This window comes from Balaenoptera ricei, chromosome 3 (assembly GCF_028023285.1).
Source record: "Balaenoptera ricei isolate mBalRic1 chromosome 3, mBalRic1.hap2, whole genome shotgun sequence".
In the NCBI taxonomy this organism is placed as follows: Eukaryota; Metazoa; Chordata; class Mammalia; order Artiodactyla; family Balaenopteridae; genus Balaenoptera; species Balaenoptera ricei.
In genome coordinates, this window is record NC_082641.1 from 30,782,408 (window position 1) to 30,801,682 (window position 19,275).

The 19,275-nt window shown below is 41.7% G+C and overlaps 1 protein-coding gene across 1 annotated transcript in view; it reads left to right on the plus strand.

The window, feature by feature from the left end:
• The window catches only part of SLC1A3 (solute carrier family 1 member 3), a 74,544-nt gene that overhangs the window by 41,384 nt on the left and 13,885 nt on the right, over positions 1–19,275 (plus strand). Inside the window, exons 4-5 of the mRNA XM_059919248.1 lie at positions 15,497–15,701; positions 19,067–19,109. Of these exons, the coding sequence (XP_059775231.1) occupies positions 15,497–15,701; positions 19,067–19,109 (248 nt within the window). The remainder of the gene's footprint in view (positions 1–15,496; positions 15,702–19,066; positions 19,110–19,275) is intronic.

Here is a 19,275-nt window from a genome sequence, read left to right on the forward strand (position 1 = left end):
ACGTTAGAATAAAAAACCCATTTGCCAAAAAAGCTCATGACCTTCCAGGATTGGGAAAACTTTATTTGTTGTAAACTTAACCGGTTTCAAATTGGTGCACTAACAAAGCTTTAAACTATTTTGCAAAGTTCGTGGTGAAGCTTTTGTTCTGTCCTAGCCTCACCGCTAACTAGTGGTGTCATTTTGTATATTATTGAGCCTCTTGGTTTCTTGGACTCACTTTCCTTAGCCATGACCTAGCCCCAGTTTTAAGCAATTAATTTTGGCTTTTTGATAACAGACTTGGTTTCCAAGGGTGTTTGCGGATTCTCCCGTGGGATTATGTTCTCTACAATCAAGTTTCCATAGCATTAAGATGTGTGCAAATTAGAGACAGTGCTACATGGTTTACTTAGTCTGGGACAGAGCCTGGCACATGGTAATTCCTCAAAACTTGGCTAAATAATGTGTGATTTACATCTGAAGCTGAAAATATATGAGAACACTGGTATTGCCATTCAGATCATGTTTACCCTCTTCTACCTTAAAATGGTGACGTGATGATCTTGACTGCAGATTTATTCTTTGATTGGTCAGTGACTTTTAAAATTTCACCTGCATATTAATTGCTAGCAGTTACTGAGTATAAAAGACATGCTGGGCATTGAACACACATACTTGTTATTCCTTCTGCAAGATCATTATTATTATCCCCATTTTCAGATGAGGAAACTTCCCAAGGTGTCCCTGGCAGCAAGTGGCCAAACCTGTGTTCAAACTCAGATCTATTTGTCACAAAAGCCACCCCTCTGTAGTGTCATGCGGTGTGGCCGCTAGATTTATACTGGATCGATTTATAATGCTAAAGTGCATTTGTTGCCTTAATTTTACTGCCTCTGATAAAGTCTTTTCTCCACATGAGCTAAATATTCTCCACAATTTTCCCATACTTGTGCACTTAACTTTTTATGTCACGTGTGGTTGATCATTTGATTATTTGGTGAGAATATGACTTGTCTACTCAACGAAAGAACTCCTTGAGAATAGGAACTACTGTTTGGACATTTGCATCTCAGCCCTAGTTACAGTGACGAGTTATAGTAGATATTACATAAATAACTCATTGATTTGTGGATTGAGTACAGTTGCTTAGTTATTCCTACCTGCTGAATTTGCGGGCTTTGTCACTCATCATTTGTTCAACAAAATATCTTTTGGGTCCCTACTGTGATAGCCACTGGACATATAGCAATAAATACAGACCATCAGGTATGTTTAGAACTGAAGGTCTACAACCTGGAAAACCACAAGCTGATATGTTACTGGTGGAAGGAGTAAAAGTAAAGATGAATTAAAGGCATACACTTAAATAATGGACTTTTTAATGATCAACGTAACACATTCAGAATTGTTTGCCAATGAGTTATCCAGTGAACTTTCCTGAAGCCTAAAATAATTATTATGCTATTTCTTCCTCATATGAATAACTTACATTTTTTTGTTTTGTTTTTAAATTTTATTTATTTTTGGCTGCGTTGGGTCTTCGTTGCTACACTCGGGCTTCCTCTCTAGTTGCAGCGAGTGGGCGCTACTCTTTGTTGTGGTGCGCGGGTTTCTCATTGTGGTGGCTTCTTTTGTTGCGGAGCATGGGCTCTAGGTGCACGGGCTTCAGTAGTTGCAGCACTCAGGCTCAGCAGTTTCAGCACGTGGGCTCAGTAGTTGTGGTGCGTGGGCTCAGTTGCTCCACGGCATGTGGGATCCTCCTGGACCAGGGCTCGAACCCGTGTCCCCTGCACTGACATGCAGATTTTTAACCACTACACCACCAGGGAAGTCCTGAAAAACTTATGTTTGTATTAATCCTTGACATATTTAGGTATCTACCCAATGATATTATATTCCCATTTAATAGAGAAAAATATTTATCAGTGTATAATTTTCTAGATTGATACTACTGGTTCTTTTAGAAAAAGAGAGTTATTTCCTAAAGTTACAAAGTCAGGCTTACTGTATTCTCACAAAACATCTTGTGACAGTTACCTGTACTACAAGGAATCTTTTTATGTTTTAAAAGTACTCCCTTCCTATAATAACATTTGGCTGTGGAATTCCTGATACAATTTATTTTGGTTATTCTGAAATTTTAGAGTCTTCTATAATACCTTTGACAATAAAATAGAACCTAATGAAACGGTGGTGTGGACTTGAAACTGACTGAACATTTAGATCTAAAGAGTGTTTAAGGCTCCACGACAACCTGGAAAGATCTCTGATAAAGTACCCTAGTGCACTTATTAAAAAAACCCTGTCCTGTTCCTTTTTTTTTTTTTTTATCAACAACTTAAAGACCTAGAAGGCACCTACACTGTGTTTTGAGATGATATAAGCCCCCAAAGAATGGCTTCAACCACATATGCCTCTGAGCTTGAGTCAAAGTGACTTCAGTGGGCTGCAGTGCTGCATGGAAACCAACAAAATGAAGTCGAGCAGAGGATAAATGCACATTTCTGCTTTTAGATTCAAAAGATTCAATCACAGGATGGGGAGTGACTGAGCTTGGCAGCCATTAATGTGACTAAAAGCTTAATGTGAACCAACAGTAGGATGTGGTGGCTAAAAATGAATGAATATAGTCGTGTGCTTCCTTGGTAGAATTATGAATAGTTCACTGTACTCTGCAGTGGTCACAATGCCTTGGGAATATTTGTTTAGTGCCAAGCACATTCAAGAGTACCTTTGACAAAGCAGGGTATCTACTAAGAGGGTGTTGAATCCAATCCAAGACACATTTATTGGACATCTATTTGGGGCAGGTGATGTGCTAACCGGTGTGCAGAATAAAGATGTGAAGAGACATTACCTGTCTCTAGCCTCAAGGAGTTGAAAATATTAATGGAGATCCCAACAGGTACAGACATGACTGTAAAACAAAGCTGGCTCTGAAGCCAAGAAGCACAGAAAGAGTGCTCTGGGAATTCAGGAGCTGGACCGGCGGGAGGATTTCCACAGGAAATGAGGACAAGAGCAGAAGAAGCCTTAAAAGCAAAGATGCAGAGACAGGAAAACTCAAGGCGTGTCTAGGGAATACTGAGTAGTCTAGGTTGCCCAGAAGAATACGGTAGAATCGGCCCTCGTAAGAAATGAAGCTGAGAAAAGAAGGTTTGGAGCAGAGCATGAGGGCCCCGACTGGTAGGCAGTGGGAAGGATTACAGGTTGATGAACCTCTGAAAACAGTTATACATGAGGATCAGTTGGAGAAATGACGTGCATTTAGTCTGGAGAAAAGAAGACCGAGGTCTCTCTGGTAAATGTGGACCGGACTGGCTCCAGAAGCAAAAATGTATCTCAGGGGCAATATAAAGAACCAGATTTCAGTTCTTTTTAAGCACCAGTTTTTAAAAATCAAAGCTGCCCAACAATGAAGAGTTAGCCTAGGAGGTGGTGAGTGCCATCATGGATGGGGTCAGAGAAAGTTTGATAACTGCCACTCTGAAGGGTATGGGGTGGAGGGAATAATGCAGCTTCACCAAGAGACCTGGGAGTTCCAGGAATTACCCAAAGGCCTCTGCATGGGTGAGGTTTCTTTTTTCTCTTTGATTCAGGATATCTGTTAGTATGTCAACTTCTGAATAAAGCTGGCATGTTATGACTCTCCAGTTCAACAAGGTATCGGACTAATTCTAGTGCAGGCTGCCCACTGCTTTGACAGTAGCCACTCATTATCACCGCTTTCCTTTTCATCATATGCACCAAGACTTTTTTACTATGATATAAGGCATCCTTTCAAATACGAATTTAACAGATTTTTGCCAGAATTCCCCATTAGACGAATCAAATGCAGATCAACAATTGATACAAGTCTGGTGCAAAGAAGACTTTATTTTACAAAGAATCTCCAGGGCAGTTCTGGGGGTAGAAAGATTTGAGTTCAGATGCCAACAATAGCCACTTACTAGCTGTGTGATCTGAGCACGTGGTGTCACCTCCCTGTTTCCTAATCTGTAAATGGTTATTGACCATTGTTAAGTCCCAACCAGGCAGGTCATTTGAGAGGATTAAATCAGATAAAGCACTTAGCATGTGCCTAGAAATATAAGGTCTAATTTTACTTACTGAGATCTCACATTTTACAGTAGTGTTCCAAGGAGTCTTTCAGACCTAAAATATTTTTTAAAAACAAACAAACAAAAAAATGACCGTCATCATGGCTAAGATATGTGCCAGATATTGTCCTAAGGCATCACATACGGAATTTATTTAATTCTCAGAACAATCCTATGAAGTAAATACTATTATTATCCCTCATTTACTGAGACACAGAGAGCTTGCATATCTTGACCAGTCACAAGCTAATAAGTAAGGGAGCCAGGATTCAAATCAAGCAAACCCTTCAGTTTATTACAATCATTTCCGTCCAGTATATGCCAACAAATTTCCCTATTTTCCTCCCAATTCCATCTCAAATCATTCTGCTGGATAATTTTATGCATTTCACTTGTTCAGGGCTGTTTCACAATAATATATTTTTTAGTCTTACTTCTTACTAAATACATGAGGGCCTTAATGATCATGTCTTTGGCCAGAGCATTGAGAAGGTCCTTAATGAAATGTGAGTGAACACATAAGTGAGAAATTTTTAATTATGAAAGCAATCAGTATAGCCACTTTCAAAAGAAGTAAGTTACCTTTAATATAATTTCACTTCCTTACTGCCGCTTTCCATTATTTGTGATGGGGCAGTCATAGTCATTTGAATTAGTCATTTGAAATCAATGTTTTGTACCTGCTTTTCTTTATCTTATTTATAAATCTTTTATCCCATATTCCTTGTTAAAGACAATGTCCCCAGTTCATATTCTCTCTCTCTCTCCCTCCCCCTCTCTTTGCCATTTTGTGTTACCAAATTTTACTCCAATGTGCCCATCCACTAGTTGTGTTTTTTTCCAGACACTGGTGACTGTATCATTACCCACCCTCTCCCTAAATTCCAAGTTAAAGAATATTATTACCAATCCCACGCATGCACCATCAGTCTCAAAATCAACCAACTGTCATTTCCACATCTTTTCTTTGACATCCTCCAGCTCCTTGAAGTCTACTCAGGATAAGTGAAATTCAATGTAAGGGGCTGCCTGTAATTTTCTTTGGAGAATTTTTTGGAATTCCTAAATACCCCGTGGAAAAAAACATCAAAATATGAAACTGATGCTGCAAAACTAACTCCCTTGTGTAGAAGGAAAAAAGCTGTAAAGTGTTGCACCACTTCTAGTGGAATATATCAGGAATAATTCAATTCCATTGTTGCCCTTAGCCCTGGGGGCAAAAATGCAGCTTTTCCTGTTCCAAGGAGGGAATGTTCTCTGACTTATGTGTAAGGCAGAGATGAGGGAAGCCAACCAATTCTAGAGTTTACAGTCTTTTTCACTCTGCGAAGTGATACTGCTTTATTGTTAGGGTCAGGTAGTTGGGAGCATAATCTCCCACTCCCTGGGTGCAACTATTCCTTTATAGATTAGATAAGAACAATTGATGAACTTTTAAATGCTGAGAAAACTAATCAGAACTGAAAGGAGGTGTGTTGGCCATAGCCCAAGAAACATGCTGACTGAGATAAAAGCACCTTCTGAACTGTTTCCCCATCCCATACTTCTCTGCTTTAAGTCTCCCTTTCTTTCTTCTCTTTTCTCTCTCCCCTTTCTTATCTGTCATTCCTCAACTCTCACTAGCTTCCTCTTCTCCTCAACTCCAACTCTATCCCCAAAGACTTAATTTTGTACACTCTCTTAACTGGTCAAAACATGGACTTGAATTTTTTTTTTTTTTCACACACACACTGTATTTTATTTTTACAAGAGATAAATAAACTGACACCAAGCACTGTAAATGGATGACCACAACAAAAGCAACAATCATTGCAATTACCAAACACGAAACACACTCATACTATGTGGACTTGAATTTTTAAAAATTTATTCTTTATTCTTCTTTATTGTTCTTTCTAAAGCTCATAGTATATAAAATTCTGTATTCTGGATTTAATTCAGAAAATAGCTGAGGTGAACATGTTTTACTATCAACTATTTCTTTCTTTCTTTTTTTTTTTTTTTTAAGAAATTATACCTTTTAAAAATATCTTAATTTCAGTTTCAGGCAACAGAACTTAACCTCAGTTCATTTCAGAGTTTTCAGGTTGGGTTATGGTTCCAGAATCTTCTGATGGCAAGGAATTGGAGGGGTGGGGTGGACCTTGGGTCACATAGTTTGTATGACACTTTTGGCCCCAGGAATCTCTGCTGCTTCCCAGCCTCCTCAAGGCCTGGAGTCACACTCCTGCTTCAACTGTTCTGGGAATCTGGGCCAGATGGATTTGGGTTTTAATGTCCATATGTCGCTTTCAGTTTCTATGAGGCTTTCAATTCCTTTTTTTCCTACGAGGGACAGGACTTCCATGGGAAGAAAGAGCACCCCTTGAGTCTGACATGTTCTGCAGTCAACTCGTGACGCCCTTTGATTAACTTGGGACAAGTCTGGCCCAATGGTGGAACTCAGTCTCATTCAGCATCCTGCCAGCTAGAAAATGTGCTTTTTTTTTTTTTTAACATCTTTATTGGGGTATAATTGCATTACAGTGGTGTGTTAGTTTTTGCTGTATAACAAAGTACATCAGCTATATGTATACATATATCCCCATATCCCCTCCCTCTTGCGTCTCCCTCCCATCCTCCCTATCCCACCCCTCTAGGGTTTATCTCCCTGTGCTATGCGGCTGCTTCCCACTAGCTATTTTAGAAAATGTGCTCTTTTGATCACCATCTTCTTAAGAAAGTTGCACAAGGCCCAGAACATAAAGGTCTTTTCCGTGGCAAGTTAGACAACCCTTAGTAAAGAGGGCTGTTACGGAAATTGCGAGCAACTCATCCGGTGGTTGGTTGTAAATTGTGATTCTTTTGCAAAGGCAGAGGGGGCTGGAGCTCTGGCCCTCAAAGAACTTCCTCTCATTAAACCAGAGCAATTTGCTGCTCTCTGCGTGCTCTTTCTGTCAGGAGTGAAGTCACCTACTTTCCCCACTCACATCAGTGCTCCTGGCGGGGGCTGGTTGAAGGTCCACCGCCTGCGGGTGTGACTTTCCACATCATAGGGGTCTCTTTTCAAAGCCAGGCTTCACAGGTAAAACCAAGAGTCGTCTGATCGGCCCTTGCTCCGACCACCCAACCCACACTTTTTCTTTTAGCTGCTATTTTCTGTGGTCCTGGGTTTCTAAGTCTTGGCGAGAAGACAGTCATTCCTTTGTGCTCCGCTGCTACACAATGAGGTAACCAAAGAAAGGGTCTCGGTCTGAGGCTGTCAGCTGTTACTAATCACTACTCCCCAGCTCATCGTGGGTCCCACTCGCCTCTCCCTCTTGCTCTGCTTAGCACACATAAAGAAGATGAACGACTCCCTGGTTCCTCTTCAAGAAAAGCATATTGTGTGGCACATTCCAATACCGTGAGCGAAGGATGGGCTAGTGTGTGGGGTGAACGGTCACCTCTCCGTGGGGCTCGCGCCGGCAGCGATGGCCTGTGAGACGTGAAACTCAGAGCTGGCCCTTCTGAGAGTTTCCTGGGACCTTGCTGAGAGAGAGAGAGAGTCGGCGTGGTGGGTTTCCGCGTTACTGGAACCATTCATGGCAGGGCCGTGTCAGGCTGTGATGAGGCTATTGGATGGTTAAGACCAGTGTAGAGAAGAGCAAAGCTTGACCACTCAGATGGCTTCACCAGCTGGTACCCCGGAGAAGCAGTCCCCCTCCCTGCCCAGCCCCCGCCAAAGGTTAAGGGGAAGGACCCAGAAGCTCTTGGACATGAGAGGTAGCAGCCATTGAAGCTGGGCCTCTGCTTCCCCTCACTGCTTCCTTCTGTGAAAGTTCATTTTCAAGGATGTCTATGGCCAAGGAAAAGGGATCGTTTGCTCAGTCCTACCAGACTGAGAATAAAAGGTGATTTATGATAGGACTTTTTCTGCCAATGGTACCAGTGTCTGCTCTGCTAGTTTTTCTATTTAACAATCTTTTGAAAGAGAAAGTTTCCCTTTTACCTTTCCACACTGCGTTCTACTAATGCACACTAGAGCTCAAAAAAAGATTCATTGACAAGTTGTAAGGGTCAAGTTAAAAAATCAACTTGCCTGACAAATGCCATCACAAGTGGTAAATTTGTAAGGAAGCTTCCTTGTCATTCTGATGCAATATAACTTCATAAAACTAAGTGGTGTTATAGGTGAATGAAATGCCAAGTTTTGTGAGACTGTGAACAGCCATAACGGGAAGGAAAAGTTGGCCAGGGTGAAAACCCATGTGAGAATACTTGTGATTTAATTGACTGTGAATTCCACAAAATCATTCTCAGCTCTTTGTGGAGATGGTTTAACTCTCTTCACTAAGAATCACTGATTAAAGTAAAAGAATCACTGATTAAAGTAAAAGAATTTTCTTGGCTCAATATTCCACAAAACAAACCTTTTCTAAAACTTTTTCCCTCGTTACAATGTCTGTAGAATTTCTGTTCAAATGAGTTGCCCAGATTCCAGAAATCAGCACCGTCATGTCCTTGGTCTCTGCTAGCAAGATGGGATGAGGTCTTGGGTATGGTGGGTGGGCAGCCCGAGGGCATCAGAAGCAAGGTGAGAGGAAGGGAAGCCCATAGCTCGTGGCTCCTTGTTAAAGCCTCTACTATTAACTGAAAGGAGGTAGATACCAGTGTTTGCAAACCTTTTTTTTTCTTTTTTTTTACCAGAACCTGCAAAGAGGATACAGATGTATTTTACACTGTGACCTGGATACACACAGACATACACACACACAGCTGAAAAAAGTTTCACAAAACAATACCTTTACCCCATGTATGCACTCTATTGTTTTCTATCCTCTTTCATTAATGGATAAAAATACTAGCCATGACCCACTTAAGCACATGTTAGACCCCACCCCCTCTTCCATTCCCTTCTCTGCATGGAGGTGTGCCAACCTCCTGCCCCTCCTGCCCTGCTCTGATGACCTCCCAGCTCTGGAGATAAAGCTCCAGGTGATACCGAGTCACTCCCCACAAGGTCTGTCTCTCCTTCTTCAAGATAGAAGGAACCTCACTATTTTGGATTAATTGGCGGGAAGAGCAATCAAAATTGGTGAGTCCGCATTTCAGAGTGCTTTAAGCAAAAGCAACTTTAGTGCTCGTCATTTGAACAGGAGCCTAATCTAAACGCTTTTTTAAAAAGTGTGTGGCCTCCTTCGGGCATAACAGCCGCAGTGGTGGTAAGAATGACTATTCAACAAACATTTATTGGGCACCTTCCTGTGCAGACACTGTTTTGGGCAAGGAGGCTACATCAATGAATAAGACATATGGTTCTGCTCTCTTGGCACTAAAATTCTAGTAGAGGGAGTCATATAATAATCATAACTAACATTTATCAAGGGCCTATTTTGTACAGATTCTTTATATAAGTTTTCCCTACACTTGCAATATAGGTATTATTATCTTCTTGTCTAGGTGAAATGGAGGCTCAGAGAGGTCAAATAACAGAGAGTAGCTTATTATTTATCTGATTAATTAATAATAATAACAGCTAATGTTTCTTGAATGCTTACTATGTGCCAAGCACTATGCTAAGTGCTTTCTGTATAGAAGTCCCTTTAATGCCATGAAAACCCTGTGAGAGAGCTTTCCTTATTCCCATTCTATAGATGAGGAAACTGAGGCTTACAGAGGTCACATGGTACCAGAGCTCGAAGTGGAATCCAGGTATTCTAACCTCACGGCCGGAACTCTTAATCACTGTGCCGTCATTTTTTAGGAAGAATGTGCTTCTAAAAATGCCTGGGGTTGGCCTCAAGTAGTTTGAAATATTGTCTCTTCGATGAAATTCTGAGGCTATAACCAGCGTATTCATTGTGATGCAAAATTATGATACAGTTTTTTTTAAGAATTCTATTTTTTCGTGTTTTTTAAAAATTTATTTATTTAATTTATTTTATTTTTGGGTGCATTGGGTTTTCGTTGCTGTGCACGGGCTTTCTCTAGTTGCAGTTCTCTAATTGCGGTTCTCTAGTTGCGGTGAGCGTGGGCTACTCTTCGTTGTGGTGCACGGGCTTCTCATTGCAGTGGCTTCTCTTGTTGCGGAGCACAGGCTCTAGGCACATGGGCTTCAATAGTTGCAGCACACGGGGACTCGGTAGTTGTGGCTCATGAGCTCTAGAGCACAGGCTCAGTAGTTGTGGTGCACGGGCTTAGTTGCTCCGCGGCATGTGGGATCTTCCTGGACCAGCGCTCGAACTCGTGTCCCCTGCATTGGCAGGTGGATTCTTAACCACTGCGCCACCAGGGTAGCCCCCTATGATACAGTTCCTAACTTAACTTTTAAAGATTTGCCTTCTGTTCCAGAACCCCTACAATCATAGAACTTTTTTTTTTTCCAATCTAGTCTATAAAGAAGCCAGAAGACAATATTTCAGTGAAAAAAACCTTCGCATAGTTTTAGACAGAGATTTAAAGTGATTTGTTTCACACTCCCTCCCTCCCCCTCACTGCCTTTCCTCGGAGCTTTGTGGCTCTCCTATTCACTGTCCATTGCTGAGGGTTCCAGTGTGCCCTTGCTCCAGCAATGCGCAGCTGCTTTAGGACACAAGAGCTCATTTTTCAGTCTGTAAATATGAAGTATATTGTATTTCTAGAGCTTAACTTTCTTATTAAAAATCATTACCTTTTATTCAAATGAATACGGTACATACTAGAGCTCATCCTTGATTTCCTTGTTGTAAGTTTGCCCATCTTGAAATTCTAGGAGGGTTGAGAACAGGCGGCTTTCATTAGATGAGTGTTTGAGAAGCCCATGGTGGAGAAGGAGTATATGTAAAATAAAATAACAACTGAAACAGAACAATATTCTTGAGTCCACAGTTGCCATCCCCCCTTTTCCGTTCTTTCTGGGCTGATCCAGTGGCCCTGGAAGAACAATGAAACACCACGAGGACGAGTAGAAAGACAATTCATAACAGACGGCTTCTTCTTTAGATTTCACATTTCAAACCAGAAATAGGAGTTATTGGGGGAATAGACTGAGGCACATTAATGTATAAGACAGATTTTTAGCTGATGGGAGAATAAAATCCATGCAAATAATAGAGCCTTGGGAACTTGACATTATTTATGTTACCCTCTAATACTTGACTGAATACATATTTCATTTGTCTGAGAAGTCATACCAAATATTATACCAGAAGAAATCTAATTTACAATAGATTTACAGAGTTCCATACACATATTTAGGAAACACTCCCTCCCCAACCCCACCCCAAAAACGTGAACTTGGCGCATATCTGTTGTGCTGAACTGATTACCTAAAGATTGTCTTCATAAATAAAGAGGTAAATGCATATTGACCCATTTGTATCAAGAAACTCTCTTCTCCTCCTTTCCTCTCTCTTCAAAGTGACTGCTGCCTAAAATACCCAGGTGTTTTGAAGCAAAGTCTAAATCTTTTACATTCTAGAAAATGTCTTCTTCAATCTTTCTTAGATGCCAAACTCATTGGTAAACTTATAATAGGTTTGCAGGAATGAATGATTGATTAGTTTCTTGATGACCAGTTATTGACAGGTTGATTTTTAGAAAAGAAAGTAAGACCCATGTGCCCACAGTCAGCAAATATCCATGACCCTCCACCCTCCATTAGAACATGCTCTGGGCTGTTTTTCTAGACATAGAGAGGAATTTGAACTGATTGATCAGCTCTCTGGCTGGTCCTTCTGGTGACCAGTGTTACTCACTTCCCCTCAAGGTGGGGAATGTCAGAGTTTTTCCACAGTTACCTCCCTTCGTGAAATTTTCTTCCAGTCAGGTGGCTCATTTCAATATTGATCTCAAAAGCAAGAAAGTTAGCATGGATAACAAGCAAATGAAATGTGGGTGACTCCTAGCTTGTCCATTAGAATTGAGGTATAGTGGAAAGGGTACTCCCTTGAGATTGTGGGTACGAATCCTGCCACTGCTGTTTACTAACTGTGCAACACTGGGCAAGTTACTTAACATCTCTGGCCTCGTCTCTTTACCTTTAAAATGGTGTCAACAATATCTACAACATACAGTTGTCATGAAATTAGATGAATATGTGCCATTGATCAGAGGGCAAATTTGGTGAGTTAGTGAACCAGCACAAAAGTTAACTGAATATTTACAAAACATATAAACTTACAAACATGTAAGACAATATAGTATTTCTTTGGGTTTCAAGAGGATCTTAATTCTGATGACAGATTGTTTTCATAATAAAGATGTCAGGATGTCTTGAATGGGGCTGGTTTAGCTAAGCCCAGATCAAATGAAGCAAAAGGGACCAGTCAAGATCATTATCTTTACTACTTGCTCTGGAATGTGTTTCTCAAATACGTATTTAGATGAACACATAGTTGTCATAACATACTCCCGCAAGTACCTACATACCCAAGGGACCTCTTTCCCCCTCACCACAGTGCCCTTTTCTTCCATATATTTTAAAGTGACAAGGCTCAATGCAAACTTTTCCCTTCTCAAACATTTAGGGCACTTCCTACCAGAGTTCCCTTTTCTACAAAGTGATTTAGTACTTTACCCTTGTGCCCAGGCGCGTGTTATCTCTAGTGTAGAGCTTTGTCTGGAATTTCAGGAGGCTGGGGGAAGAAGATGGTCACAGTGTCTGGGTAAGAGACAGGAAGAATGACAGCTGGCTTATGTGGGGTTTCACCTTCCAGAGCTCTTCCTCCATTTTCTTGGCTCCACCAGCATCAAGGCTATTCTCTTTCAGGCCCAGTGTTGTGACAGATCGTCCACATCCATCCTGCTGTTGCCCTGATGACAGTGTGTGGCTTTGCTTCTAGTGGTCCCTTTAGTTTTACAAGCCTGCCTCAGAGAAAAGGGGAGTGGTTAGAATTGGAAGGAGGAGAGGGGATGCTGGGGTACCCTGGGCAGAAGTGGGCAAGCAGCCCCGCTGTGGGACACCAGAACCCTTTTAGGGGAAGGACCTACATGGAGAATCGGTTAATGAAGATACTCCCACACATTCCTTCTTCCGCTGAAACAATCGGAGCTGCTGCTTTATTCTCTTTCAGAGGAACAAGGTCAATATGCAGAGGTTGGTGAGGCCTCTCATTTGACTGTTGATTCTCCTTCTGGGCTCATTGCTAAAAAATGCCTCAATGTTTGTCTTCGTCTATTTCAGAATTAGAGCATATGGAGAAAATACTTTCTTATTGGTTTTCACTTTTTTTAAACTTTATTTCTTTAAAAAAAAAAAAAATCTATAGACTTTGTTTCCTAGAGCCGATGGCCCTGTAGCTGTGGATTCTGGTATAATTTTCCCCATCCCTCCCCCATGGTGGGAGGGAGGGAGATTTAAGCCTCCTCCTTTGTCTGCCACGTTGGTTTCCAGTGCTCTGCCTTGACCACTTAGCGCTCTCTCTGAATAGCTATAGGTCGAGAATAGTGGGCAGGAGCGGCAGAGAAGAGTTGGCGAGAGAACGGAACAGCACCACAGAATAGAAGGCGAGAGGGAAAGAAAGCATCTCGGAGGAAGAAAATACTGCCGCCTGGTACCCCTAGCAGAGATATCCGGCCTTTTGTGCCCACACCACTCGCTCACCGAAGAATTGCAGGCTTCAGTGGTGACAAGCTCAGGCAATGATGGGAAAGAGAGTGGGCCCCTTCTGGGAGAAATGATTTCAAGCACAGGAAAGCCAAGATGTTTTGAGATATGATGGAGACCTGAGAATGAACCTGGGGGGATGGGACCACTTGGACTGAGAACAGATTAGCCCATTTTTAATGATGGTGAAGTGTTGAAGTGGCGCCACCCCCATAAGTGGGTATTAATCCTGGGTTTCAAGAAACCCAGGGCAAGGATAAAAGAAGCTACGTTCATGCATTAAAGTCAAAATTGGCCTCCTTGTTTGTGGGAACTGTAGTTGGTTTTCTCAGGGGGAGAAAGTACGTTAAATTCAGTTACACAAGATCTGGGTTCAAGTTCCCCCTTATTTGGTGTTAACTAAGACCTTAGAAAGTTACTTATTTGTTTTTTAATCTGCCTTATAAATTGTTAAAAATAAGAACGTAGCAGGTACTAAGTGCTTATTATGAAAATTATGAATGATATGATTCAAATACACATTATACATGAAATTATAAGTTGAAGGTCATGGCTTCAGTTCCCATAGAGCTCATTACCATTGTATCAAGATTTTGGAGCAAACCCAGCGAGGTATCTGGCAATCATGGACACTATTTTTTTCAATACTTTACCTTACTCTAAATATCAATACATTAGTATGAACAGGGTCACTACCTACATGTTGAACCACTATTAGAATCTGATACTGATCATTGAAATACAATATAAACTTTTAATACGTTTATAGAATCATGATTTTAAACAGTAAAGAAAAAAGTTTGATTAACTATAATTGGATGATGCTATAATTGGATTTTAGTGTTTTAGCTGGTTTGGGGAGGAGAAAGAAGGAAGAGAAGTGAGGAAATGGTTAATGAAACAGAAGAGCCCATATTATTATTAAGATGACTTAATCTCTTGAGAGTTTTGGGTCATTTCCAATTTTTTTCCATCCCAAGAGGCATGGAGATGTGTTCCATTGGCTAGAGCAGTTAGGGAAACCTTCAAAGTCATACCTCCTCTCTCACAGGGGATAATGCCTTGCCTGAGGTAGATTTTGAAGATGTCCTAAAAATGAGGGAAAGAATGTTTCACATGAGATAAGATACTCCAGGCCTATGGGACAAGGTGGAGGAAGGCAGAGTGCAAAAATGAGAAGAACCCCACCAAAATTATTCTTTTTAAAAAATTGTGATGAGATGAGATAAAATGAAACAACAGAGAAGCTATTCGAGAACTTTGGCCTACTTTAAATGTAAATTGAAGATAAATCAGTAGGTGATTAGAATAATAGCTGAAATTTTACGTAAAAATATCCAAAAAAAGGACTCCCAAGTACATACATAAAATAATAATTCTTATAAAAGAACTTAATGGCAGCTAATCTGTCTGAGTCTGCACAGTGCTCAAAACCTGAGATATGCTTAGATTATTCTGCCAGAAATCTTTTAAGGTATCTCTTCACACACACACACACACACACACGCACACACACACCTCACTAATTAACACTCATAACTTCCCCAACTAGTAGCAACCTAGGAAAGAATTCGATTGTCCCTTCAAACCATCAGAGAGCCTCATGATATCAATTCTTGGGGCAGAAAATAGGTGATCACGAGTTTGCTGACACAGCTGATGCCTAGACGTTCCATGGCTTTTTCCCTTCACCTTTTGTTGATGGCCTGATTAAATTTGGTGCCAAGTTCTCATAACATGTATAAAATCCCATTGCTGGGTGGGAGAGGGTAGGGGAGTGGTGAAGGAAATGCTCTTCCTGTGACCTTCCACTGGAGAATTCCCTGAACTGATTTGCTGAAAATCTCCTTCTGTTTGCCTTCCCCAGGAATGGCGGCCCTAGATAGTAAGGCGTCAGGGAAGATGGGGATGCGAGCTGTGGTCTATTACATGACGACGACCATCATTGCCGTGGTGATTGGCATAATCGTTGTCATCATAATTCATCCTGGGAAGGGCACAAAGGAAAACATGCACAGAGAAGGCAAAATTGTACAAGTGACAGCTGCAGACGCCTTCCTGGACTTGATCAGGTACGTCCTTGCAAGCCCATCCTTTTGGGTATATTTTGACCACCCAACCCCTCTTCTTGGGGGAGCTGATCAAACCCTAGAAGAGGTATCTGACTGAACCAGTCCCGCTGGGCTTGAAATGAAGGTCACATCTTTACCTCTTTCTAACAGAAATGGAAGTAAGGGTCCGTTTTCTGATCTCATGTGAAAGAGGTGAGAAGAGCAAGGAGAAGATAAGGATTTAAGAGCCCTGCTTTTAGGATTCAGAATCTGAGCACTCAGTCATCCTCTCAGCTGTGCAGCTCACCTTGCAATATTAATAGTTCTTTTGTGTGTGTGATTTTTTTACTGAAGTATATTGCTGTACAATTACATATGTTACAGGTGTACAATATAGTGATTCACAACTTTTACAGGTTATCCTCCATTTATAGTTATTATAAAATATTGGCTTTATTCCCTGTGTTGTACAATATATCCTTGTCGCTTATTTTACACCTAATAGTTTGTACCTCTTACTCCCCTACCCCTCTATTGCCCCCTCCTTCCCTCTCCCCACTGGTAACCACTAGTTTGCTCTCTATATCTGTTCTCTATATCTATATACATCTGCTTCTTTTTTTGTTATAATCACTAATTAGTTGTATTTTTTAGATTCCACATATAAGTGATAATCATATAGTACTTGTCTCTGTCTGATTTATCTCACTTAGCATAATGCCTTTCAATAATTCTTGACCTACTTTTCTCAAGTCTTGCTCTTTAAGGCTACTTTTTGTTTTTTTTTCAAGTATAGCCTGTTCATTGGATTCTTTTAATTTGGAACTTGTGATCTGTATCATCATCCATTGTACACGACAACTTATTTCCAAAAGGGACTTTAGAGATCATCTGATCATACCTGTCCCAAGGTTTTCCTTTTGTACTATTTATGAAGGTCAATAATAAAAGACTAAAGGATGGCTTCTTTAGCATTGTTTTATACACAGACCGTACACTGATTACAAATTAGCTTATCTAATACTTGAAACAGACTTGAGGATAGAATATGTTGGACACAGAACTGAGAAGTAAGCCCAAGTTTGAGCCTGGCACGTCCCTGCCTGCTCTCTCTCCACACTTGCCTTTGCATCAGTCAGTTGCTGGCAGGAAGCGTATTGCAAGCCCAAAAGGATCACTGAACGGGGTTTGCAAAGGTGTGGGCAGGGTAAAGGGAACCTACAAGTGATGGTGAGACACTAGAGGACTAACAGCAATAGGAAGCTGTTTTGTTACCACCTGTGGCTCTGAGGACAGAAGGGAGCCGATACTGGAAGTCTGGACAGGCTGTGTCCTGAGGGAAAGGGCCCTCAGGATAGGGACTACAGCTCTAATTTGGAGGGAGGGAGCTGTTGCCCAACCTGCCAGAGGGAGAGCCGGAAGAATATATACATCCACTTCTCTCCTCCCACTGCCCTGTGATCTGTCAGCGCCTCCCACTGGACAAACCCAACAGGAAGCCAGAAGGTGAGGGGTCAGCCTCCCAGGCACAGAGCAGGTTGGAGAGTGGATGGAGAAAGGCAAATGGAAGATATCCCAGCACGGACCTCTCAATGCCCCACCTGCTTAGCATGCCTCCAGCAAGTAGCCCACCCAGGCTGTCCTCCCCAAACCTAGCCCTTTCCTCCCTTCTCTACAACGTACTTGCAGAGTGACTGGCTTACCAATCCTAGATGTTTACTCTAAAGGATTCCCCACCGACCATCTGAGAGAAACTCCTCCTAGGGACTTGAGTTCACGTGCCATCTCAAGGAATGGGTCTGTGGCCGGTAGATTCAAGAGTGATTTGGACAACAAAGGGTCTCTTCAGCAGCACCTCTCAATTCCGACCATGAGTGACTTTGTGTCATCTATATGTAAGCACAAGGCAGCCCCATGGTGCCTCCCTGAAAGCCCTTTTCAGGGAGTTAATCGCAATTATCCGAAGGTAACAAGCCACTCTGTATTATTTCATACCAAGTTGGCACCCAATGATAATGATTTTATTTAGTTCGTACAATTAATTAAGGCTTTTCACCATTTTCTTTTCAGGAACTTTACCCTGAGGGAGTTTGGATTAGGGGTATTTTATTATACTTTCTTTCTGTATAATTTCTACTCCTTGTTTAAAGAATTGGGATCTTGTCATTCTCTATCTGGTGTGTTTCTGCCCCTCCTTGCCCCAGTGACAAGTGTAAGACTAACCTGTCCCCACCCAGACACCTGGTTCGAGCGTTTATCTTGGAATCTCCTAAACTCACTTTTCTCTCAGGGTTTGTAGAAACAGACCCATAGAGCATAGATGGGAAGGACAAAGAAACTGGATGGTCTAGGCCAGCGATCCCCAACTTTTTGGCACCAGGGACCAGTTTCGTGGAAGACAGTTTTTCCACGGACGGGGGCTGGGGAGTGGGGATAGTTCAGGCAGTAATGCGAGCGATGGGGAGCGGCAGGTGAAGCTTTGCTGGCTAGCCTGCCGCTCACCTCCTGCCCCACAGCCCGGTGGCTGGGGACCCCTGGTCTAGGCAGTAGGAAGAGACAAGAGTTTATAACCTTAAAATCTGATTGATGACATACACCTGCTGGAATCTCAGACTCTCCAGCTGCCTGGGTCATGTCTCCTTCTCCCGAAGTCTTTAGTCTTGGAGCCCTAGTGATAGTTTAATCCAATCTCCTCTTTAACAGCTGAGTCAACTGAGACCTACATGGGTGCCATGAATTAGCCAAGGTCATACAGCTGGCTAGAGATTCCCCAGCGAGAGTGTTGCCTCTTACTTCTTCCCCACCATGAACACAAACGCTGCACTGAGGCAGTAACAAACCCTGCCACATGGGCCTCAAGTTCAAGTTTTGTGGGCCATCTCCCTGTTGGTCACCAAAGAGCCTTAGAAGCTCTAGCAATTCAGAGTCAATATCTCATCCCCCAGAGGGCCTTTGGGAGGACTCTGTGGAGAACAGTCTGACCATGACATTTGATTGCGAACACTTGGTCCTTGAACACATGGCATGATACCAAAATGGCCATTATTGAATAATACCTCAGTTAACCAGAATGCTTATGATAAAAGGCATTTCCATTCTCGCTTGGGTTTTTCCTAGGAGCAGGGTTTGATGTTGGAATAAAAAAATCCCATTGTCTGACAAAAGGACAGATGAGTTGAATTTGGGACTTCCTTGAAAAATATGAACTACATGGGCCACGCTGAGGGATGACCTATGTCCCATTTCATAAGATCCACCAAAATCTTTCTCTTTTTCCATTTGCTGCTTATTTCAGTGCAATCTTTACCTTAGACACAATGAAAAAGTATTTAAGGAACTGATTTATTATTTGGGAATTTTTCAAGTGACCATTATTTTCTTTACAGGAATATGTTCCCTCCAAATCTGGTGGAAGCTTGCTTTAAACAGGTAAACACAGCCACTAATTCACCTTTAAAATTCCTCTTTGGTGTACCAAACAGAGTAGGGTTCTCTTTTTAATTTAATTTAATTTTTTCCCATTTCTCTGTAGTAAGAAACACTTCTCTTGCCAAGCAGATGGAAAGCACTAGAGTTTTCTGGGGAATTGGGAGAG